The sequence below is a fragment of the Pagrus major genome, chromosome 13 (genome assembly GCF_040436345.1).
Source record: "Pagrus major chromosome 13, Pma_NU_1.0".
Taxonomy (NCBI): domain Eukaryota; kingdom Metazoa; phylum Chordata; class Actinopteri; order Spariformes; family Sparidae; genus Pagrus; species Pagrus major.
The window spans coordinates 23,711,249-23,737,815 of NC_133227.1; the positions used below are offsets into that span (position 1 = coordinate 23,711,249).

General features: G+C 41.4%; 1 protein-coding gene across 3 annotated transcripts in view; it reads left to right on the top strand.

Moving 5' to 3' along the window:
• Positions 1 to 619: 619 nt before the first annotated feature.
• The window catches only part of gria4b (glutamate receptor, ionotropic, AMPA 4b), a 138,770-nt gene continuing 112,822 nt past the window's right edge, over positions 620 to 26,567 (top strand). For all 3 annotated transcript variants that reach the window (XM_073479216.1, XM_073479217.1, XM_073479218.1), the window contains exons 1-2: positions 620 to 710; positions 6,743 to 6,901. In XM_073479216.1, the coding sequence (XP_073335317.1) occupies positions 620 to 710; positions 6,743 to 6,901 (250 nt within the window). The remainder of the gene's footprint in view (positions 711 to 6,742; positions 6,902 to 26,567) is intronic.

A 26,567-nucleotide genomic window follows, 5' to 3' on the forward strand; every position in this document is an offset into this window, starting at 1 on the left:
CCTGTGATCATTTGTCTCAGTCAGTCAGTCAGTCAGTCAGTCAGTGTGTGTTTTCACATCAGCACATCTGGAAGTTTTGGTGTTAAACGAGCTGCGGGGACTTCGGTGCTGCTGAGCGGACTGACGGACTGACTGACGCCCCTCCTGCCTTCCTGCCCCGGTCGCTCGCTCAGTCGCTCGCTCGGGTAAAAAAAAGAAAAAGAAAAAAGGCGCATGTGTGTTATTGCTGTGATGCGAGTTGAGCCGCATCCAGACGCACTGGCCGCCGCTGGCTGATGCTCTCTCCCCCCTCCTCCTCCTCCTCCTCCTCCTCCCCTCCTCCACCTCCTCATCTTGGTGGTGGTGGTGGTGTTGTGCGCAAAATCTCCAGCGCCGGACGGACGGACGCAGTTTGACGGTACAAACGAGCGGCGGCTCTGCGGGGAGATATCCAAGAGAATTTAAAAAAAACAAAACAAGAAGCCATCCAAAAAGCAGACATGGATATTTAACGGGGCATTTGGCATTTTTTTCTCCTTTTCTCTCTTTGTTTTTTTCCCTACCCCGTGATGTTGCTTTTGCCCCGGGGGTGTTAATTAAACCTGCTCGATGTCTCTCATCAGTTTATAACCGGAACAAAATGAGGATTTCTTCTGGCGACTGGTTTCTGTTGATATTCTCGGGCTTTTGGGGACTGACAATGGGTGCTTTCCCGAGCAGCGTTCAGATCGGTGAGTGTGTGTGAGAGAGCCTCAGACATGAATCATGTGAATGAATGTGCCGTGGACGTCCTGTCTGCTGCCTCTGCTCTGCCATTTAACACCTCAGCACTCCTCAAAGTGCACATTTCTGTCTCATTCTCGCCACATGCACGCCTCTGTTGATGCACGTTGAGCAAACACGCACACCTAACGCGCTTTGTATCTGCAGGCTGGAGTGTGTATCCCGGTGCACTCCGCCACTGCAGCAGATCAGAGCAGCAAAGTGTGTGTGCGTGTGTGTGTGTGTGTGTGTGTGTGTGTGTGTGTGTGTATTCCCTATGCAGGCTGCCTGTGCATTGACTGCTGTTAACACTCTCGCAGACCCCGGTGTCGTCCTGCCGCTGCAATAAACCTCTGCCACGGTCCCCACAGGCCTGCCAGCTGCACTGTTTCCTCCTGTTTTTTTTTTTTCTCCTCCCAGTTTATTCAAACATTTCCCATCTTTGCATTCAGTGGGAGGAAAATAAAAAAAAATGATGGATTTGTGGTTTTCATTTCTCTGGCAGGCAAGATTGACTTGGTTGATTTAGAGGCATGGGGATGAAGAGAAGGGCAGACTGTGACCTCCAGTTGTTCATCATCACAGCACTCCTTAAAAAATCAATTATCAGAAAAGCAGAAATGAACCGCGGAAGGTGTTAAAACCTCAGACTTTTCGTGGTCTGACCCTCCGTTGCACCCCGGCTTGTAGCGGAGTTGAGGCACATCAGAGCCGGTCAGGCTGATGAAAAATGACAAGCTGTTCAAATGATTCTCCTTGTCCTTTTATATCAACGTGATACTCGAATTCCCCCAACCCCTCCAGGCAGGGGGCAGAGGTCAGGGTCTGTTACAGAACAGCACCCCTGAAACTGGGGACACTCGAGCTGGGCGGGGGTTTAAAACCTGCGTCTGTGCGCTGATGCTGTTTCAGTCACAGTTTCCTGATATTTTTTCAAACCACTCCTCATTATGGTTTACATTCTTGATGTCATAATACCTTTCCCATCTCAGCTCCGTAATTGCCCTCTTGGAGTGTAAAAAAAATCCACAATGCACCAGTGTTTCCTCACCCGTCAGACTTCATTTAACACTTCTGAGCCACCAAAAAAGCTCCACCAGCTCTCAGAGAGGGCAAACAGCTCTCCAATCAACACTCAGTCAGTCAGTTTCAAATAATTGCCACTGAAAATCAACACTTATTAGCAGAGGGAGATTTGCTGTGCAACACAGAAACACAAATACAGCCGTGGTGGCAAACATGCTCCAACAACTGCCACAGATTAAGTCTGACGGAGGCGATACATGTGAAGGTGGAGCCTGAGAATTATATTCATTCATTATATTTTCATTCATTTGCTCACTGTCTCATGTGTCATGGTGACTGCAGCCTGTCCCAGCATGCATCACATGGAGGGCACAGGGGACGTTCTTGACAGGAAGTCAATCCATCACATCCAACACACAAAAAACAAAACAAAAACAACAAAAGCCAAAATATTTGTGTCACACACAAAATCAAGAATCAAATTCAAATCCACCGTCGAAGCAAATCAGGAAAAATTGATATTGAAAGCAACACTGAGGGACTTCTGTGAGGATTTCGAGGTTCTCCTTTAAGGCTCATGAAGCTTTTGTCACTTCTAATGAAGATCCTAACATCATCTGAGTAGCCTGGCTGTGTGGGTGTGTGGTGTGTGGTGTGTGTGGGTGTGTAAACTCTCTTAAGGCCGTGCCTCTTCACAGGTTTTTCACTGGGGTGTAACTGGTGTTGCCAGATTCACTGACACACGGAGACCCCATTTACACCTGTTATTAACATGTGAACTGTATCTGGATCCAGGTGCAGGTGAAACCTCTGAATCCATCAGCTATCATCTGACACTGATTTAGCCTGTGGGGTCAACAATCGATGTTTGGCCTGTGGATATTTGGAAATCTAAGACTTCCTCTTCCGTGTGTCCGTCATTGTTTACTGTCTGTTTACTGATTATCCAAAAGAGAAATGCAGTCGAGAGAAGCCATGGCTAACATCTCTAAACAGACACTGTATATGCCAACACGTCCTCACTCCCAGCTCGTCAAATACTGCAGCATGGTCAGTGTCTTTAAGCTTCTAACTACCTGCTGCCCTATAGTATCAATTATGCATGTGAACAAATCTGCAGTCAGGTCAGCAATAATATATATGTCACAGCGCTGTACTAGTTCTCTGGTTAGGTTTAGGCACAAAAGCCACTTGGTTAGGGTTAGCAAAACATCATGGTTTGGCTTAAAATACCTGTTTCGGTTGCCAAAACAGCTGGAAATGTCTCCAGTAATAACACCACCGTCCTCTCCACCACCTGCTGTGACAGATGGCTAATAAGCACATAATGTGAATGTGATATGCAACGTTTGGTACACATGTCAAACATTAACTGATAATATTATGTCCTGGTGACTGGGCTGTATTGTGACATTTTCTGACTTCTGGACTGTTATTAACATTCTGAAAACATTCTGGTTTGGTTAGGTTTAGGCTGAAAAGTACTTTAGTTTAGTTAAAGATCAAACTTTGGGTTAAAGGTGTGATATCTAAGAATTGGCCACCTGTTGAACTCAAACAAAAAGGGGACAGCATATTGGTTGTGTAACCGGCAATTGCTATGTAGCTGCTGTTAGCTAGCTGTTCTGAACCTGAGATGAAACTGAGCCTAAACCAGAACGTAAGTTACGCGACGTCAGGTACCTAACCGATGATGCGTAATTCACTCCTGTTTTAGGGTATTGAACTGCAATACCTCTATGGTACTGACCGAATTGCCTCGAGGCTATCGAGGAATGAAAAATATCTTGTCAATCGAGACCAAATTTCAACACCCAAGGAGTTAATCTCATCAGCGTCAATGAGCCAGTGAGCATGCAGAATACTTGTTGTGCCGAGATCTAACAGTGCTGGTGATTTGCTGTCTCGACTGGATCTCATTCAGGTGTAATTTGCACAGTGTGACCACAATCTCAGGAAAAAAATCTTCCCAGTCTGTTGAAAGGTTTTCCTCTACCTGCTGTCAAACGGCTACAGACAACCTCTTCCTCTGCAAATGAAAAATAATAAATAGAGCCCATGCAGCAGCGCTGCTTCATAAGACTCTCGAGGGACCAATATGACGTGCAAGATGAGGGTCACGCGTCCAAGCTAGCAGTGTCCTATGAAGCTTCTCCAGTGGCTTTCAATACTTTCCTACAGTTAAAACGTTAGCTTGGTCAGCAATGCTATCCAAAAGTAGCCTACAGGAACCATCGGCGCTGTCCATCTGTGTCAACGTGACCCTCACCTCGCTCATCTTAGTAGCCCCTCGAAAGTTTCCTGCATTTCTTCCCTTGACATGTCGGCCAGTCCTGCCTGCATAATCTGCATACAGAGATCTGATCGCAGTGCCAGCAGAACTGAGATAACAGGAACGATTGTGCCACCAGGTGTAAAAATTCAAAGGCCTGTGATCCAGATGTTTTCATCCAGATAACATGTACCAGCTGGAAATTAGGTCAAAAACAAACAGGCTCTTTGGAGCCACGAGAGCCGTGTTTTTGGCAAACCATATGGCATTTATGAAACTTCAAAGTCTTGAAGCCCCGACAGTGTTTACTGTTGTACTGAATCTCATTTTGTGTAACATCCACCAGAAGCTGAATGAGCGGGATTTAGGTCAACGCTTGATTTATTTAGCGTTTAAGATAAGTTTTCAAATAAGTAACATGTAAAGGGCATTCCTGCTGATCAAAATGTTCACACCATTTATGTTTTGTAAATCAGGAATCAACACCTCCAGAGAGCATTTGTGAGTCAATGGGACGTGAAGCCGTCACAGCTGAAATGATCTGAAACTCATAGCAGCCCCCAGTTCTCCAGAGTTATGCAAAAAGACGGAAGAGGATTTACATGCGTGGGCGTCATAGAGGAGTAAAATATTCTAAAGTTTACCTTCTAAAGAGGTCAGCCATGAAAAGAACACACTGGCATTTTGCTTTAAATGACATTTATACTGTCGCATCCCAAGAAATACAGCCTGAAGTTAGACTTTCAAATGTGAAACAAACTGCTTCTGACCTGAAACGCCACTGACATTTGCGCAACCATAAACAGCGTCGACAGGATCTCCATATATGAAGAACGCGAGGCTCTGATTATGAGCTGGTCTTGCGTGAAGAGCTGATAGAAGAGCAGTGTTGATCCAGGAAGATATCTGGTGGATAATATATCACTTTTCTGCTTGCATTAGTATGAAACAAAGGTGATTTACATGCTAATCAGACTGCATCCTACAGTACACTCTCACAAAGGCTAGTAGAGCTTAAAGAGTCGTGAGTTGCTTTACTGTTGGATTAACTTTGGATTGTCAGCAGTAGGGTATCGGGGAAAGTGATTTACCAGAACAATATTGGCCTTTTATTACATCTCATATATTGTCCAGTCGTCCAGTTGTGTCCACCTCTAATATGATAGAGGTTGCTCTCTGACCACAGCTGCTAAGGGAGTTCATTCAAAGCTTTTACCAAAACTTTATCTGGGTTTAAACCACCATTTTGAGGTTGTCCTCACATGAAAAAGAGCAGGTGTTTATTCACATGACAAATATGACCTATGTAACCAGACAAGGACCTTTGTTTCCTGTAGCCATGATCAAGTTCCCTCCCAGCCATAGCCAGAAAGTTATTTTCTTAAACGTAACAATGACGTTTTTTTAACCTAAACCTTGTGTTTTTCTGTAACCGTAACCATAACCAAGTAGATTTTAGCCACACTGGCAGCATGGGTGCACCAGTTTGGTCCAGGCTGAAATATCTCAGTACCTGTTGGATGGCTTGGCATGAACTTTGGTGCAGATATTCATGGTCCTGACTTTACCTTGGGAGCCAGATGTAGGTCAAAGTTTTCACGTTTTAAGTGAAATATCTTGACATCTACTGGGTGGATTGGCACAACGTTTGGTTCAGACATTCATTATTCCCAGAAGATGTATCCTACTGACTTTGATCACCTGACTTTTCTGCTAGCACCACTCTCTTGGGGATCTGACGTGATCAGACACATCCAAAACACTTCTGCTGAAGATCCAGAATTGAAGTTTTGGTGACATCTTTCTAATGTTCACTGTCGAGGTCCAATTGACATTTTTTGGAAGGTTCAAAATGAAAATGACATCCATGAACATCCAAGACAAGTTGCAGTCAGATGCTCAGATACTAAACCTGTTGTTGCACATAATAACAAGTGGTTGTATAAGGAGGAGAAATCTGAAACCTCTGACATATCAGATCAGAAAATGCTGATAGAGATTATTTTTGGAGACAATAACAATCAGCACCTTTTATTCCTTGGTTTGTGGCATTATTGCCAACATTAGTGCAATTTTACTTCTCCGATCAGGACCCTTGAGGAGGCTCCAGATGTTTATTGATATATGTTCAAACCCTGAGAAGTTTAAGTGACTAAACTAACAATAAAACATTATATTTTATATTTTTCTCCCCTGTGAACATTTCTTGCCTGAGTCACGTCAGATAGAGTTTCATTGGCAGTGGTGGTTGTTAAAAACGAAAACAGCAACTTCCATGATCCCACACGACTATTTTACAACATCATAAAACTACAGCTTTGTTTTCATTGTTTTGATTGAGAGACCCTCAGAGGCAGACATTACATACTGTTAGTTTAAGTTTGAGTTCCTCCCTCTTACTATTTTACCAGCATGACCAATAAATATGGAGGTGTGTGTGTGGCCCCCATGTCATAAAAGTCTGTCTTTCTTAGTAAACTAGTGTTTCACACTGGCTCTTAAAATCTAATTTGTAGTCAAACTGGTGAAAATCTGCAGATGATGACATTGTTTTAGTAGTTTTCTGCCTTCATTTCACTTCATGTCTCTGTGCTTGTCAGCTATAATTAAACTGTCTGCAGTAAGATTGTGGGTTATTCTCCAGTGCTTCCTTTTTTCTTTTTTTTTCTTACATTGTCATGTGTTTCTTTCCCTTCTGTTCAGGCGGTCTGTTCATCAGAAACACTGATCAGGAGTACACTGCCTTTCGTTTGGCAATCTTCCTGCACAACACCAGCCCGAACGCCTCGGAAGCCCCGTTCAACCTGGTGCCTCACGTGGACAACATCGAGACGGCCAACAGCTTCGCCGTCACCAACGCCTGTAAGTCACTCGAATGGCTTTGTGTTGTGTTTGTGCATTGTGGGAGTTTATGATCGCACTAAAACAAGAAAGTGAGGCTTCCTGGACAGCAAAGTGTGTGAAATGTGAGGTAATGTGAGGGCTCGCGTCTTACCAAGATTTCTGGACGATATTGGCTTTTGATTAAAGGATAATTCAGTTTTATAACGACTGTGCTCTTAATTTCACCATTAATCCTTTCTGTGACAATAACATTGTACTCACCAAGTTAAAGAAATAGTGTAGTAAGGAGCTGGAGATAGGATTTAGACTGTGTCATTATTGGAGGCCTTTGTTCAGTCAAGTAAAGTTTGTGCACAGATTAAACAGACAGATAAAGCAAATTAAATATGATAATAACTGAGAAGTTAAAGGGTTTTTTAAAGCTTTGTTGCTGTTCCTGGATCATCATAATCAATGTTGCTTAAGGACCATCATTGCAACTGACCAATCAATTTTTTGTAAAGTCATAGCTAAGTGACTCGGGGAAAGAGACCGGAAAATGGAAATGGAATGGAAGAAGTTGTTTTTCGGAAATGTGTCCATGTTTTCCTAAACCTAACCAAGTATTTTAGTTCCCTTAACTTAACCAAGTATTTAGTTCCCTTATCATTTACAAATGTGGAAACACAGTCTCAAACAGTGATCTCTGGCTTGGCAGCAAATCATGATCGTATCCGTGGTTTTCAGAAATGAAAAATGCCGACATTGCACTCTGGTGACTAGCTGTGTTCAATCTTCTTTACTTTTCTGACTCAAGTGTTTCAATAACTGGCTAAACTTCTGGCTTGTTTACAACCTGTCTGATCCACAGACTGCTTGTGTTTGTTGCCCCGCTGGACCTATATTATTTTTATTTGCTAATTTGCAGTGCTGCCAGATCTCAGCAATCATTTTGGTGAGTACAATGTTATCATAATGGATATGCATCATCCAAAGACCCAAGGTGCAATAAACTGGCATCATCCTTTTGAAAGGTGGATTCTCTCCGGCTCTATCGAGATGAAAAAGTATATCATTGTTATAATGAGTATGAGCAGTTTCAGAAGTTAGAGCAATGATAGAATAAGGTAATAATATGATATGAATGACATCATTTCAAATGAGAATGGTGTAAATGTTGTGACACTTTTTTAGGGTTTTCTTTCAGTTCAGTTTCAGTATATTTGTGTGTGAATATACATGTATGTGTGTGTGATGATGTGGCAGTACAGCTGTGTCTGTGAGTGTCTGCTGGTTCACATCTGATCTGAGCAAAGCTACGCACGCTGAAGGGGACAGCAGCTGTAAACACACAAACAACAATCACACACTCTGCCGTGATATGCTAACAGTAGTAGGCAGTGATTTTTTTACTGCGGATCCCGGGGGAAACGTCCTCTTTCTTTCCTTCTGTGTGTGTGTCTGTGTGTGTGTAGGTGTGTGTAAAAGTGTGTGTGTTGCAGGGTGTGGGGGCTCTCACAGAGACCATAAAACAACGCAGCCTGATGTCTTCTACTATCTATGGTGTGATCTGGTGTTAGAAAAATCAATAGCTAAATTAAGCAGAGAATGGAGTGCTGTTATGTTTCTTTGGTAATTGAGGGGGTGTTGTGTGTGTGTGTGTGTGTGTGTGTGTGTGTGTGTGTGTGTGTGTGTGTGTGTGTGTGTGTGTTACGGCCAGAGAAAGATTGCAGAAATGTTCTCATTTTGTGATCAGTCTAGAAGAGCAAGTAGCCGTTTTTTTTTTAAATGAAGTCTCGGGGTATTACTCCTTCTTCCAAACTCCCATTTTGGTAAATTATCACAATTTAATGAATGCCGAATTCGCTATTAGCAGTTCCTTTTTCCGATGTACCCATAGATGTACAGACAGCTAAAGCTGGATTACTTGGATGCTGAAGAAAACTTAAAAATGGGATGATTCTCAAGCAAGTTCTGTCAAAGTAGGGCTATAAGGAGCATCTTTCCCCCGATTTTCTAAGCAGATTTGTGAATGTTTAAATAGACACATGCACCAAATATATCTTCAGAAAGTAACTCACACTGAATCTAAAAATATGTGTATCATGTCTGTGTGTTCAGATTTCACTAAGTTATGACTCATGTCTCCCATGTAGCCTATATTTGCTCTTCATTGGAAACCTTGAAACCATGCTGATGTATGCATTCATTGAATTGCACCAATATAGCTGGAAGGTTTTACCTACTGGTGACCTCTAAGATTAAATTACACTAGGTGAAGCTGTGTTGGTCTCTGTGGACAAATGAGCAGCAGATAGAATAATAGAAAAACAAGTTGGAAGCACAAAAATAGAAAATAAAATGAGCGATTAAAACAACTAGCACCATTAAAAGCATGCCGAATTAGCTATTAGCACTTACTGTTTGCAGTGTTATCATGGTTGTACAGAAAACTATCACCAGATTACTTTGATACGAGATAAAATGTCAAATCGGGATGATTCCAAGGCAAGTTCTGCTATATTGTTAGTGCTTTCAAGAGCGTCGTTTCTAAGCGGATTCATAGTTGTTTGGATGGACACAGACACAGGATATGATGATATCCTCAGAGAGTGTTACTCACAATGAATCTAAGAATATAAGTAACACCAATGTATCTGTAAGGTTTTGCCTATTAATGATCTCTAAGATGAAATTACAGCAGATGAAGCTGTGTTGGTCTCTGTGGACAGATGAGCCACAGATAGAAAGATGCAAAAGTAGGTTACGAGCACAAGAAATGAATTCAAGATGAACAATTAAAACAATTTTCAGGGTGATATGTGTTGTATAGATGCATGCACAAACAAACAGCTGACGGTTGCAGTATATAAAAAGTGGTCTGTGGGAACAAGCATGAATATTAATGCGGTCTGAGTTTTTAAAGTACTTACATACAGTGTGTTTGCTTATTTAGAGGAAGCCTCTACATAATGATCTAGATCCAAACTACTGCTAAGTGCTTGAGAATTCTTTATGAGCTGCTCAAAACACTCTTCGTAATTTGCATAAAAGCAGCGTCTCTGTAAAAAAAAGAGCCCAGGGTTGCAGAACATGAAACATCTTTATTTCAATAATCCTTTTGCTTGTATTTCACTTGCAAGGTTACACCATCCTCGAAACAGGCTTTTTTTGTGCTCGCCCGGTCAATACAGATGCTGAAATGAGGCGGTGAGACAGGAAACGACTGTCAGAGGAGCTCTCCATGACCGCAGAGCAGCGGCTGTCCTGCAGTGGAGGCATGGGTGGCTCTAAACTGTATATTTTCCAGGAACAGAAGAAAACTATGGGATTTTTCACCTCTCGTCTAATGGCTGCACAGTCACAGGAAGTGAGTCTGCAACGCATTGATTGGCCAAGCCAAATCAGAGCAGAATTACATGAGCCAATCAATGGCTCTGATAGCTCAGGGCCAGCGGGGAATCTGAGATCGAACCGCATCGCTTGTTTTCACCCCCTCGTTTTGCATTTCACAGTGTCTTTATCCCCCTCTTTTTTCCTTTTTTGCTCCACGGACCCTTTTTTCGCTCCATTGTCAGCGGCCCTGAGATAATGGTTATGAATAGGCAGTGTTAGCATGTGACGTTTAAGGGCATAGCGTACATTTGGGAAGGGGAGATGAGAGAAGGAGCTAATTTGTGAAGAGAGATTAGGCCATTCAGCGGCTCGGCGTGCTGCTGTCAGGGAGGCTGATGGGAATAATTGGTGGGAGGACGGGGACAAATGTTGTTGTATGTTCTCATTGTCATTGATAATAATTCAGTGGACCAAGACACTCGGATAGATTCTGTTTCATGTGTTTGATTCACTGTAAAGTCACAGCGGGGTTGCTGGCATTGTACTCTGATTTAAAACTTTGTTTTGTTGCTTATCTCATAACTTTCAAAGGTCTTATTGCAGTATAATGTTTCAGTATCAAGTTAATTGTGACACCCTGGTGTAATTACTTTTAACAAATGAGGGCTGGACGAGACGTTTGTTATTCTCTCCGTCGCAGCGGTGGTACTGAGGATCTCCCACAGGCTCAGAATTTATACATGGTTCTCAACTCTGTGGGGGCAAATTGGGCTTCTGCCAACAAATGGATATTTTAAGATACTTACATGCAATAATTTATATAATTATAAGACAGTAACTAGGTGTGTGTTCGAGCAACAGATTTTTGCTCGTTTTTTTAAAGGATCCTGTTGTGTTAAATAAGCTCGGAGCCGCTGTGCGTAGAAATATCATTTGAATATAGAAAGGCTGATATCCAAAATCCAAAATTGCAAAGAAGCTGCACATTTTTTATAAAGGTAAAATGTGAGAAATCAGTGTTATAATGAAGTATTGTAGTGCTGCAGAGATGTCCCAGCCTGCAAATCTTGTTCACCAGATGTAAGAAAACATGTTTTAATGGCTTAGAGCCCCAAAATGTCGACCCAAAAAACACACCTTGTGTTGTGGATTTCTTTCGTAAGTGTCGTAAGTGTAGGTGAGCCGCACGTGGAGGAAGCTCGTTGATGTATGTAGCCAATCAAAACCAACGACATCTCAGCAACCAGTGCACCTACAAGTCTGTACAAAGCGATGGCATACTGTTAGTAGGCCTACATTAAATAGGAGAGGTCGCATAACAATCAATCAGTGTGTTTACAGGAGGGATGTTACAGTAAACCAGAGAGCGTCTCTCTGCAGAGCATGTGTGATTGACAGTAGATGGGAGGTGAAGAGTGAGGTAAGATTGTTCACTAGTTAATCAATCGTGGATGGCGACGTTCTCTCGCACAGAAAAAAATAAAAGTATAAAATGCGTCAATGGGTCGCCAAACATACTTGGGTGGCTGTTAATATACTTGTGCTGACCGCCCAAGTGAACTATATGTGTGTGAAACACTGGAAATATTGCACTTATGTTCGTTTCATTATTTAATGCGAGGAATGTTACAGTCCGCTGGTCTGTTTTTGTCTGCGGCTATCCTTCGTCTCTCCAGTGGATGCTTGAGTGACAAATATTCTCTGTGTACATCATGACTTATTCACTAGGGATGTTTCCGCTGCACATTTATGCATTTTGTTTTTTGTGATCCGCCAACTCTGCCACCTCAGCCAAGCATAAAATTTGTTTTTTGTGGTATTCGGGCTATTCGAGGTTTTGAAATATGGCTTTTTTGATTGCAGCGCAGGGGTTTCTGGTGTCATTTTCAAATTCTAGAAAGAGTAATCTTAAAGGATAAACCTGGTGATATTCGAAATATCGTCTTGTTGTTAACAAATCCATGAAAAGACCAAAACCAACAATGAACTCATCCTATTAACAGTAGCTAAAGCCTCGATGCTTTATCTTATTGTTCCATAGAGCTCCATCAATGAGTCACACTGTTGCGCTGGGTAACATTCATCACCACGAACACGCACACGGTGTAATTTATTTTGAGTCGATCCCAGTAGAATCACACGAAAGCACCAAATGTTCATTAATCCTCTGCTGAAAATGAACCCCCCAAAAACTCACTGCTTTGTCCTGTTTATTCCTAAACGCTTCTGCTGCCCAGCTGTTGGAGGAAATTACTCAAACGAACGTATGTGTTGAGGCGTTTTCAAAGATTTACGTCTTCAGTGAGAAGAAGAAAAGACACAATGTTCCTCTTGGAACTGAAAGGTTGGATTCTCATAATGAGAAAGGAACTATAATTGGTCTCTGTCCGTCCATTAGGTTTCATTGGATTGATTTTTCTGCGCACAGTGTCTCAGACTTTGTGATGAAGTGAAAAGCTGCATCTTATTGCTGCATTTCCAACGAGGACATCAGGTCACAGCAGTGACACAGTTGTTACTGACGGGCCTTGAGGAACATCAGTTTAAATGTGGCCTTATGTCACCTACGAATGCTGCGTGATGCATCGCTTACATTAGACTGCGGTGAGGCTCAACCATGACTTCTCAAGATGACGCATGCACGAGCGCTGTTATTAAGACAGAAAACCCCGGCTTTCACATGTGTGGAAGTAAAATGCCAAAACAACAGACTGCCTGGTTTATTATGAAACGCTGAGCCAGCAGGATGGCTCTCTGCCCTCCTCTCAAGGTGTCATTGTTGGTGGTTCAGGACAGTCAGAGTGAGTGGTGGAGAGTCCTTGAACTTGAGTCGTCCCTTGGATGTGAGCACATCTCTCAAGGGAATTCAGACTGAAAGTCAACAAGAACATCCAGGTGTTTCTGTGTACCAGCAGTGACATTTCTCTGAATAAGAGGAGAAATTTGAGGCACTGTGTGCGCGGTATGAGTGCGATGCTCGAGGACTCGGGATATCCCGTTTATTTTCAGCACAACAGATAATACACTTGAGAAAAATACCTCACTGAGGAGATTTCACCTCAGCAATCCCTTGCAGGATAATTCTCTAAGCTCAGATTCTCCACATTGAAGTGGAATGAAAATGAAGAGAATACGTGGTGGGAATAATTGGAAGAAGAAGTCTTCTTTGTTGGTGGCAGACTGGGACTGCAGTCAACCCATCGGATTCGACTAAAAGTGACAGGTGTTGGAGTTTTCTTTTTGTTTGTACCTTGAATGTCAACCCAAACGCCAGAATAAATGTTGCAACTTCACATTTGGTTAGGTTCAGTTTTCCATTTCCTGCTTTCACTCTGGTTAGGTTTAGGCACAAAAAACACTTGGCTTAAAATGTCTGTCTTGGTCCCGAGGTCTCCTTAAAAATAAAAATATCCGATTTTGGTTCCTTAAAGGAATTCATCACATTTTTAACATCATAATATAACTGTGATAAAAAGCCCAGAGTCCTAACTGATATACTGTATGTCCCTTGAGGTCCAAGCAAACACTTTCTCTGGCTTCTTGTTAAGAGTCAATGTCAAAGTTTCAACGAGAAAATGAGAGGCAGCTACATTTTTCACATTATCTACAGTTTATATCAATATGATGCAAAAGTAACAGTTTTTTTCAGGAACTGTTTTAGCAGTTTGGATGTTCATTCTTCACTCTTGTTTTAACATATGTCACAAAATATTTAAAGACTTTTTTTGGAGCTTTCAACTGTAATTTATCTTCCTTAAGCTGACTCAGCTGTCGACCCCTGAACTCGCTCCGCTCGTGGATGTTTTTTTTGGCATTAGATGTGGATTGTCTCCTTGATTTTTTTCCAGCCGTCCCATCAGTGTAAAAAAATGTATTTATTGAATTAGCAGAAACTAAAGTTTATGACAAGTTTGGGTTTTAATTTCAGTTCCATTGGTTAACAGAAGGGCACCTGGAGAGCGCGGACGTCTTCCAAGGCAAACAGTCCGCTCTTATATGAAAAAATCTGCAGGTGCAACTATTTATTGTCTGGGTTTGTTTCCAAAACAGTCAGAATTATGTGTGTCAACACATTTGCTGCATGCACGATGTATGTATGTATGTGTGTGTGTTTGAACTGTACCATCTATAGGTTTTTAAGATGTATGCATTTATTCCCCCAAAGCCAAATGCTGTGTCTTGCTGTGTTAACAATAATGAGAATCCACCCTCTGATCTGTATCGGCTCTTATGGGTCGCCCTTGCTACACTCATCCACCAAGCTGAAAATTGAGCCATTATTTTGCCGTTATCCTGCTGACAAACAGAAAACAAACCAAACTGAAATCATAACCTTCTTGGCAGGGGTAAAACATAACATTGTGCGGCAATATTGCTAAAAACAGGTTAATTAGGGTGACAGACTTGGTCAGTTTGACGATCAGCACTGCTTGCACTCACAGTTTTGCTGTGCAGTGTGGGTTTGTTCACAATATTTCAGGTGCTCTCACTTCAAATCAAATGGTTCAGATAATCTTGACTAAACTGTTGACTTGTTTACACCTGGTCTGATCGATGTTTGTTGCCCGTTCTGACCTGCAGTGCTGCCTCATTCTCAGTAATTTCAGTAATTACAGAGATGAGGAAATACAACGTCATTATAACCGGCCACATGAGGTTTACAGCGTATGACGTCGGCCGAATGCTGAAGCAAATTTGGATGATATTAAGCGGCCGCTGAGCTACAGTCCTTTTTAAATTCACAGCAATGTCGACAAACGAGACAAAAATCCAAACATAAACCATGTGTAGTCGATACGTAACTCTGGAAAGACATTTAGAGGTGATTTAATAGAAGACTGAGGAGGAAAGATGAGGATTTCTTCACCAGAATGATTATGGAGTTAAATATTTAATGACATGCATCTGTAAAGGATGGAAATATGGCAGTTTGTATGACAGTGAGTGTTACATCTCCATGCTTACACACTCTTTACAGACATTAACCACAACCATGTAGCAAATAAAGTAAAAATCGAATCAGTATTCCTCTGAGTCCTCAGCGGTGTGTGTAACCTTTTCACTGCACTTCATTTATCCAGCTGATCCTTGTTGTGTGTTTCGTGGTAACCTCTCAACCACACAGCCACACAAAGGTTTTTCAAGGCGTGTGGGGGTGGGAAGTGGTTCATTTGACCTCCTACATGCTGCCCCTGCCTCCGCCTTCATTGAAACAGTGACATCTTAATCTGCATTGACTCATTTATATTCAGAGTGGCGCTCTGACTCACTCCACATCCAGATAGCGAGCAGACTGTGCTCCTATATGCACTCATGCAGCAGAGGAGACCTACATGTTCCCTGCTGCTCGCACGCGAACACATGCACTCCTCGTCCTCGTCCTCGTCCGTCCTCGAGTGTGAAAAATCTCCCACATTTGTGTCTTATGTTCTCCTGTGTGTGTGTGCGTCTGAGAAACACCACTAAATAATCCAGCTGTGCAGGATGTTAGCGCTATCTAAGTCTATTATCTCCATTCAGAGGGGCTCTTCTGCTCTGTAGTGCTGCCCTTTAAATGGCCGTCTGTGGCCCCCATTCATCTGAGGATTCATCTGATACACAGGCCTTTCGGCGATGTATACTTGTGTGTTTAATGGCTGGTGTTCAGATAGAAAGAGAGGATGGAGAGAAGGAAGGGGGAGGAGGCGCTAATGAGAGATTAATGTGGCGAAGCAGGGAGGAAGATGGAGGATGGAGGGGTGAGGAGAGTTTTACAAGAAGGGATTCATTAGCCTGGTGAAAGGTAAAATGTAAGCGTGATAATGTGAGTAACAGCAGAGCCGGAGCTGTTTTCATCGTGACTTTTTTCTACATTTTATCACCGCCGCCTGAAATGTGTGACGGCGCAACTTCAGTCATACGCTGCTAAATTTAGTGAAGACATTTTGATGAAAAGTGTCCCCTGCATCACCGTACAGTACGTGTGGCGGTGGGAAAATGCAAGGACGTCCAATAAAAGAGTTGACTTTGCAGTAAGAGAAAACAGCAGAGTGTAATTCTCTTTGCATAAGAGTCTGCACCCTGCTAACCTGCCCAAACACAGTGATTTTAATGCATTATTGTAGTAAAAGATTAGAGTTTTAAAGGTCCAGTGTGGATTTAGGGAGAAATGAAATGTCATATTAACGATGATGTTTTCATTAGTGTATAATCACGTGAAACTAAGAACTGCTTTTATATCTACAGAGGGAGCAGAACAGACAAACCAAACAGAGAGCCCTTCATGTAAACTTACCTTCAGGCCACCATAGGTTCTCCTGCACGCTCGGAAAGCGAGGGGTATTCAGTGGGTCGCCATCTACAACCCCACCACTAGACCACCAATGCCGTTTTTCCATTGATGACATTCTTAAATGTCTTGTCTTAAGATATTCAGTTTACTGTCAGAGAGGAGGAGAGAAACCGGAAAATATTCACATTTAAGAAGCTGGAATGAGATAATTTTGACCTTCTTTTTCTTAAAAATGATTCAAACTGATTCATCGATCATCAAAATAGTTTGTGATGAATTTAATAGTTGATATAAAATCATTTAACATCATTTATCACACCTGTATGACTCGTTCAGCATCCCTGCTTTTGGAGAAAACATAACCGAACATAGAGAAACTGCACTGATTACACACAGCTCGCATTATAATCTCATAAACCAAAGAAGTCCTTAAGTGGAAAAATGAAGACACTTACTTATTTTTATGAAATTTCAGAAAACATAAACTGTGAGTGTAACGATCTAAATGTAGAATATTTTAAATGTAATTTCTCTGTTCATTTCCGCTCCTCCCCCCTCTCCCTCACTCCACCTCCCTGCTGCACCTCCCCCTCCTGATCTGTTCACTCGTTATGTAAGTGGCCCCCAGAGGTGTGTGTGTGTGTGTGTGTGTGTGTGTGTGTTCGTGGAGGACGGTTCAGGAAGACCTCTGAGCGCACAGCGTCCACTGAACAACATTTAACTGTTAACGTGATCCTTCAAAAGCTGTTTGATTCGTGAAATCGATCGTTTGTCTGAGGAGCGTTACTGCCCTCAGTTTGAATGTTTTCAAAAGAGAAGTACTAAAGTGAAGTAAGTGAAGAAATAAAAAAAACAGCTGAGTGAACATCAAGTGGACAACTAGAGCGAAAAAGGGGAATGTTAATGCTGTTTTATATATATATATATTCAAACAAGGGGGAGACAGAGTTAGTGGCTATTTAAAATGCTACTAGAATTATCAGGAAAATGTACTTTTAAGTATCAAATTTCATATTTTGCAGAAAAAGGCACCTGTGAGTATTATAGTATCATGTTTGGACTATTATTATTATTGATGAATTAGCATGTGAGTAGCATGTTTCTATTACAGTTTGGGTTACAAATGGGGCTATTTATATACACACTGCTGGGTAGTTAAATCTATAAAGTGCACCATATTTTATAAACTGGTCACATATTTGTACGTAAAGTCAGAATCTGCAAAGTAGCGAGTAACTATAGCTTTTAAAAAAAAATTAAATAATAATAAACTTTATTTATATAGCACCTTTCTTAACAAAGCTACAAAGTGCATGAGAGTTGAATAGAAATAAAGACATCAATAAAAACATATATTAAAGATTTGCAAAAGCTACCACTGCTACAAAACAACTACAGAGGAAACAATGCACCAAGTTCTCATTCCTGTCGGACAGGAAAAGCCCCTGAAAAACATTAGACCATTTAAAATTGCCCGTGGCGCAGCACCCACTGTGACCATAAGTGGCAAAAAATGGTAAAGAGTAAAACATAATAATGAAACAGTACCACAGTTATCAGGTTGATTCAGCTGCACATCAATATGTAGCTTCTATTGAGGTTGTTCAGGCATTTAAACAAAAAACGGATGCCGTTTTTTTGCAAAGTCCCGCAGTGCATTGAATTGAGAACAGGTGCATTCAACTTTTAATTTGTCGGGAGGCAGAATGTTTTATTCCTTCTACCGAGCAGTAATAGTCGTGCCTTAATTTGAAGTTTTTCAGACTGTTAGCTGCAGTCTGGGAGGAAATATTGAACCTAATTTCAGGCTCAAAACAAACTTTATTCTTCTCAAACTGAACCAGGAGATAAATATTTGTCTTTGTTTGAATATTTAAATAGAAAGACGGTCTGTTGACTGAAAGAAAAAACTGAGAGCCAGATGTTACTGTGTACAGAAAAGCCTCTAATATTCATCAATCTTCCAAGCCAAGAAACAGAAAGTAACTAAGGAGAACAAGCGGAGGTCAGTTCCCTTGTTGTCTGCTCCAGCTGAAGTGTGTCAGCAGGCCATGCTGAACTGTGAGAAGGTACATAAAAATACAGCAGAGAGACAAATAAGTGTGATTAGTTTTCTCCTCATGGCTGAATATTTCGGAGCCAGCCGGGGTGTGAAGCAGCCTCACCACCGTCTTACTCAATTAGAAATCTATTTTGGGACATGAGGATGTTCGGATGGATTTTCTCCAAACTAGGACAGGAAGTGATGCCAGACACTTTGTGTTAATCATTTAGACACTTCTGTTCAAATTTTAGCATCTTTGAGCTCCTGTTTGATTTGTTAATGCATCACTTTGCATCTGAAATAAAGCCACAGAAAACAGAGCTGGATATACTTAATGATATGAGTAAACAAGGGCATAATGAAGGCAGGCTGGAGTTGAAGAGTTGACGTGTGTGTTTCGAAAAAATGAACCAGATTTTGTTTGGAGAACTTTGGAGAGGAAATAAGGTAGTTTGCTCTAATTTTGTGTTACTTGTTTCAACATTTGTGTCTTTTTATCCAGATGATGCTCACACAAAATCAATCAGCCAGTCAGAAACCAGATCAGCTGTGTTTCAAGGACAAACAGTCCATCCTAGTCCAACCCTTGTGCTGTATCCTGAAGATGCAAAGAGTTGGATGGACCAACATACTCTTCTAATGTCTGGTTCAGGCTACACAATATTTCTGTCTATTAAGATGATCCCTGTGTCAGATTAGAAGATTATAGTGTTGGCTAAACGGGACCGGCATCGCCATGTTTCTTTTTTATTGTCGAGCTTGTCCGACCTGGCAACAGTAACTAAGGTTGTAAATGGAAATGGTTAAAGAGGTCATATTATGCTAATTTTCAGGTTCATACTTTTATTTGGGGGTCCTAGTAGAATTAGTTTACATTTAAACACATTATTTTTCTCATATGGTGCATTGCTGCAGCACCCCTTTACACATTGTGTCTTGAACGCTCCGTTTTAGCTACAGAGTGAGACACCCCGCCTCTGTCCAACCTTTGATGAGAGTTGCACATGCGCATTACTTAACGGGCAGGATGTAGCCAGTCAGTGGCAGAGTAGGGTGGGTCATGCCGAGCAAGGTAGTGTGATCTAAAATAACGCTGCTACAGCTGGAGCACTGTATGTCATCTGACTGGAGTGTATATATTTTATAATAAACATATAAAAATATATATTTATATGACGGCTGTTACACAGTGACGCACATAAGTTACGGAAGTAAAGGCTCGACTCCAAACAAGGCGTTTCAGGCAGTGGGAGAGAGTATCTCCCTTTGACTTTGGGCTTTTTCACTTTGCAGACCTTTTCATCGCACAAAAAGGCTACATAACACAATAAAGGAAAGGCAAAAACCCAACAAGCATAATATGACCTTTGTAATCCTCTGTGGAGTATGAATATGCTCAGTAAAGCTAACAGCAAGCGGTCCCAAAGGGTTTTATAGCGTTTTTTGTCCAAGTGAAAATGCTGGCCTTGTAACAATACAAGAAACATCAGGAGGTCAAAATAATCAACAGGATTTATCCTCTGCTGATCATATTCACAGTGAATTTAGCTTCAAATTCAGCTGTTTTTGAGACAACACTTCATATCAGGTGAAGGTCACAGAGACCCACAGTATGATACTTGATTTATCTTAGAGTAGTATGCATGTTTTAAAATCTTTGTTATATTTGGTTTTTAAGACTCAAACTTAAACTAAAAAAGCCACCTGAAAGCTGGAGTGCATGTGCACATAATGCTGTTCAATCCACGTCGACCTTCAAACAACCGTACCAGTCAGCTGCTAATATAAACATTGTCCATGCAACATTAACGCTAATGAAAGCCTAACGGATTGAAGTGAATTGCTTTGCGAGACGGAGATGCCCGGAATATTTTAAGAGGCTGACGGAGACGGAGAGGGGAGTGGGAGGCAGATAGCAGTAGGTCTGCGCTCGGATCACAGTGAATAAGTCGTGTGATTTCACAGATGGGTTTTAACAGGAACACACTCTGGCCAGGGGAGCTGTTCTCACACACCGGAGGATGCTGCTACAGCTCACACACGGACTCATACGTACTGCACGCATGAGCCGCTATCACATTTTCTGAAACGTCAGGAAGTAGACGCAACACTGCGATCCTCTGATTTTCAAGCCGGAAGAAGATTCCTTAAGTATGAAGGACAACAGTGAAGACATGAGGCTCATGATCCAAATAAACATCGTCATGATTAAAGGATTAGAAGGAGGCTGAAATCAAGTCAAATACATGCATGTGTTTTCATTATAACGCTGTGAAATGAGCTTTTTGACTCATCCCTGCCCTCTTGTCTTCATCTTATCCTTTTATTTTTAACATATAAAGTGAAACTGTGCAACTTTTTAAAAGAAGAAACAGCTCATTCACGCTCTTACAAGAAAAATTCATAAGATATTAAACGTTTTAAAACACTCAAGGATTTTGCTGCCTCACTCGTTCTGTTACGACAAGTAGCTAAAGGCGGCTAATGCTAGAAGTCTTTAGATAGATCGCTGAGTCTGATCACTGATGCTGCTGTAACACAATATTTCAGCCCATCGCAGATAAACCTTTGATTTTTTTATCCTTAAAATAAAGTTATTATAATGTGATATTAAAGTGATTCTCAACCAGGGGCACTTCTGCTTTTGTCAGGGGGTGCATAGAGAAATTATAGAGTAGCTCAGCAGCAGTAATTTAGAAAAATGAATAAACTGGATAAATAATTGATTTAATCAACTTAAGGTAATGGATAAACAGTTGGAACATCCAGTGTTTGTCACTCCATGTGGTTGTAATATGAATAAACACAGACCGAACTAATCACTAACCTTTCAGCTGTCTAAAAATTATTGTAACATTCACTTTTATATCTACTTTTATATGATTAACAGTTCAGTTGGAAATTAATTCAAATAAACACGTTAGGTTCGTTCAACCCAATCACCACAATAAATGTTTGCTAGGTACGTTTCTGCAAAACCACAGATAAGTTCAAGCTTTCTTTATGTTCCTGCTTTATGTTTGTTCAGGTTCATTTTTCTATTTCTTGCCAGTCAAAATTCTTTGCTTATTGTCTGGTTGGGTTTCGGCACAAACACCACTCGGTTAGGGTCAGGAAAACATCATGTTTGGCCTTAATCACCTGTTTTGGTCGCAACAAACACAGCTGGAATCTGTCCCTCTTTCTCCTTAAAAATAACACAGACTCGAACTGCGGCCACATGTCTGTCAGCCTTGTCGCCCGTAACTCCACCACTATCCCCTCCACCTCCCGGCATGAAAGTCGGGTAATTAAGATGTAATGTGAGCAGTGAAGTTTCAGCAAGATGGAGTGGGAAATAAGACGATGCTCCAGCTTTTTTTAAAAAAGCACCCCGCCTGCTCACAGCCCGCTCCTCTCACATGCTCCAGTGGTCTTCGTATTTTTAAAAAAGACGTGTTTGTACCAATTATGGAATGCCACCGAGACAAAATGTCCCCGTCAGTTAATAAACTTGTGACAAAGCCGGTGTTACCAATTACAGTGGACATCTTAAAAGAAAAAATTCTTGTCTGTGACACTCAATATCTGTAGAGCGCTGTATTAAGCTACTGCTGATGCAGCTTTTAACAGGCTCTACTTGCGAACATGTACGTTATAAGTGTATAATGTGTAAGACGTGTTTGCAGCTTGCTGAAAAAGAAAGAAAGAAAATCTGATAATGGAAGCACCCAACTGAGGGGAAATTCAGTATCCTGTAGGTTATTTGCAGGTGAACAGCAGCCGTTTCCATGTTGTGACCATCATCTCTAAAATAAAAATAAAGAGGTTTTTATTTAACATAAAACTTTCCTGTTTGTTCCAGTTACACTCTCTCATGCACTCTCTGCCTTTCAGAAAAGTTAATCATCGCAGATATGGAGATGAATAGTTAAACTGTGATGACTCAGCACAGTGTGACACAGTTTCTTCTCTTTATGTTAATGGGGTAATTCGGCATTATGAGCCGAAATTACTTTCCAAATTACACAAGGAGCAGAAAAGCAGACAGACGAGCCGAGGCGATGAAGCTCTCTGCTGCTCCGGACGCCGCGGAGACAAATGAAGGAAATATCTGTTGGCTAAATGAGTAGGTGTGTCCAAACAATTAGCAGTTCTGGTTTAATGGTCATTAGATTTCCAGTGCGAGCTGAGGTGCTTTGATTGAGAAAGCCTTCGAGGACTTTGTTCATTAGCAGCTGTGTTCATTAGTTGGAGGTCAAACAGTCAAACTCCCACTGGAAGGCATCAAGAGGGAGTGAACCGTGACCTGAGTCTCCGCGGCCCACAGCTATGATGACCTCCTGCCCTTTGACCTCTCCTCCTTGAGTAAAAAAGATGGAAATGAGCCAAATGGATTGTTCTAATTTGGGTTGGCCGTTTTTTTTCAAGGTTTACCTTCAGAAAAGTGCTGACAGATGCCAGAGTGTGACCGATCTCATCAGAATGGGAAACATTAGCTGTTTTACATGGAACATAATATTCCACTGACGATCTCAATAATAGCCCAGTCTTAATTAAAATGGCCCACGTAACACGCTTAAATGGAAGAGACTGGCACGATCCAGCCCAAAGGGAAGAAAACGTGAAATATATCAACTAATCACCTGGAGTTAGACGTAAGTTCAGCGTAAATCCCACAATGGTTTCACTTACAGCTGCCTGTTTTTGACACAATAATTTCCACCCAATAGATTCACTCAAAAGCTGGTAAACAGCCTCTAAAAGTTCAAATTTTGTTAAGATAATTGTTGCTTTGTCGGAATGACCGAAGCCAAATTACGACGACTTCATGCTCCATCGATTGCTGTCATGTTTATGGCTGATTAGACGCTCAACAACAGGCAGAACCACTTCGTTAAAACATACATATCCTGATTTATTGCTTTGTGGCATGTAAACGCCAACACTTCCTCTTACCTAAATGTCTGCATAGGTTAATTACTAGTGACTTCCAAAGCAACATTTGTCGCCATTCAGCCCACTCACATAACGTGTCAGATACAGCAGCCTGGTCAGTGGCCCCTCCTGCGGAGTAGTATAAAGAGCGAGAAAGTCTGAGTCGGGGCTGGTTGGGTGAGTCATTCACAGGCCTGTTCCTCCAGATACCGAGGTCGCGTCCTGTTTGTGACCAAGAGTCAAGAGTGATGTTTCTAATTTATGTTACGCGAGTAAGTGAACGTACGTAAATGATATCACGCACGTTACGTCGCTCACGTAACTTATATTACGTTACGTTATTTTGACCTTAACCTTACCTAACCATTTATTTTGAAAGTCTAACTCGACGTTGTACATTAAGTATTGTTGCTAACTTAACTGCAGGTCCTTTATTTCTAATCTACCTTCATTTTGTAACTAAATTAAAGTTACATCATGCATGTGATGTAACTTAAAGGTGCAGTACATCAGAATTGGCCACTTTGAATTCATACTCCCGACAAATGTGCGGCTGCTCACTGCTGGGAACTGTTTTGTTTTTATATATTATATTTTATATATCTATTTAGTCTTAAACATCCCTCCATCCAGCTCAGGAGCTTTGGACCTCTGGTAGAAAGAGGATTCCTGGCATGGGGCTAGCTGGTTAGCATGCTAACTTCATGCAGACTTCGTCGCTCTTTACACTACTTCTCCTAACTTCCTTCTACTGATAATTAACATGGACACTAAAAGGCTTTGCCGAACAAAAAACGTAAATATGAGTCGTAATAAGCTGCTTTCACCGTTATGGTCATTTTTCTGATGAGGACGGCTGGTAAAAGCACCACTTACTGGATCACTTTGTTAAGTGTCCATGTAAAGAGTGAACTTGGAAGCTAGTTAGATTTGATTTGATTTTACTCAGGTTGAAATAATATTTTCCAAACTCAACACAGAAAACAACCAGGCTCATAATCACACTATTACATTTAGATGCATACGTATGAGTGAGATCCAAGTTTCAAAGAGTTTAGCTTCAGGACTTTAGTTCCACTGGGATGCTTGTGGTGTCCGTACAGGTTTAAATGTTTGTTTGCTGTCTTTTCCCTCCGAAGCGTTTACTGCCTTTGATAAAACAGCTGCAGTAAGTCGTCCCAGTTGCTCAGTCACTTTTCAGTGTTAAATGACTCCACAGAGATCGTCAGCTGTCACACATCCCCATCATCGCTTGTCATGCTGCAGCATTTGTACGGATACTATAAAGGTGGACTCTGACAGTTAAATTCTTTAATTCAGAATACATATTTTTTCTGTACTTGCAGTGCTTTTGTTTCTTTGTGAATGTGTGATGTTGCTTCCTGTGACCACAGTGTAACACATTTCAACCAGCCATGTTGAATCAGTCGCCATCGATTCAGTTAGACAACAAGCTTACACTCCTGCACCCTTCACAGTCTGGTTCCCAACATTAGTACACTTCACGTCTCTATAGGCAGACATACAGTCAGTGAAACGCAGGCACACACACACACACACACACATACACACACACACATGCAAACACACACACTATGACCTTTCACCCGATGCTACTACGGCTCCATCTAATGATGAGACTATTATTAGAGCGGATCATTACTAGTTATCAGTTTTCTGTGAGCCATTCCCCCTCTGTGCACCACTGTGTGTGTGTGTGTGTGTGTGTGTGTGTGTGAGCTTGGCAGAGCTGTTGTTGGACGGTCTCAGCGTTTTAACTCTCTCCAGCAGGCTGCCAGAGAAGAGCCCCTGATTGCAACATGATTGGCGAATTACTGCACTTTTATCACACCAGAGAGACGCCCTCATTGGTCGGCGGACAGAGGGAGGGAGTGGATGAGCTGATTGGGAGAAGTTGGGCATTTCTGCTGTCATGAATGGTGGCTTAATAACTCCATTCACAATCACTCTAATGATGGGGTTGATGACAGTGATTTAGCTCGGGATGCTCCCAGTACGGCTGCTTTGAATAAAACGGGGACGGAAACAGAAAAAAGAAGACGTGTGTGAGGCAAAATAAGAATCCTAAAAACTGAACATGACTCTACTGACAATGTTAAAATATGCTAAACATGTTATATACACATTGAAGAGTGTCTATGTGTAGCCTCCCCCTGCTTCTCCTGCTCCTGCTGGTATGTCAGCAGTGTTGCCAGATTGTTTTAATGTTTTCCAGCCTAATAATTGATCAAAATCTGACAAAATCGATTAAAAAACACCCACATTTTATATCTAAGAAACAATGAAAAATAAATGTATAAACACAGCAATTTTTCAATATGACAGATTCAATAAAACAACGATTTAAGTGTTCTCGAACACAAAGGAGGCTACATAGTACAATGCAACTATAAAACTATTTTCCAAACTCTTTCCTTTCAGAGAACAAATGAGAGGACAGCTCATAACAAAAATAATAGCTTTTGTAAAAAGCAACAAGCCTTGACTGAACCCTAAATTGCCCCGCCACTCATGAAACACACATGAAGAGAGAGAAGAAGAGAGAGCAGTCCCTCCCATGCGATCAAGAAGCTGAACGAATGATGATGTTTCAATGTTGCAAGCAGACGTTTCTGTAATAAAACACACAGATCTGCAAAAATACTGCTGCTCGTGTGTGTTTCTGCATTTTGCATAAAAAGGAAAATGATCTATGAATGTATTTCGATATACTTTTAAAAATATAAAGGATAAGTTCGCCCAAAAATCTTAATTCAGTCATTAAATAATCACCCTCATGCTGATGGAAGGTCAGGTGAAGTTTTGTAGTCCACAAAACATTTCTGGAGCTTCACAGCAAAATTGAAGTTCATCCAAATCCAATCAGAATCATAAAATGGCTCCTCACAGCTCACCAGTTGTCATCCAAGTCTCCGGACGCTCCAACATCCAAAAAGACTTGATTTACACCCTTTATAAGCCCAAATCCTCACTGAAGCTGTGGAGTTAAAAGCGTCAGCATGCACCCCGTCTGAATGGAGCCATTTTATGTTTTTTTAGCTGTTCTTTTTTTTATATATTTTAAAATAAGTCTCCATCTACTTCAGTTGTTGAGGAGAATGCTCCGCCTGCAACAC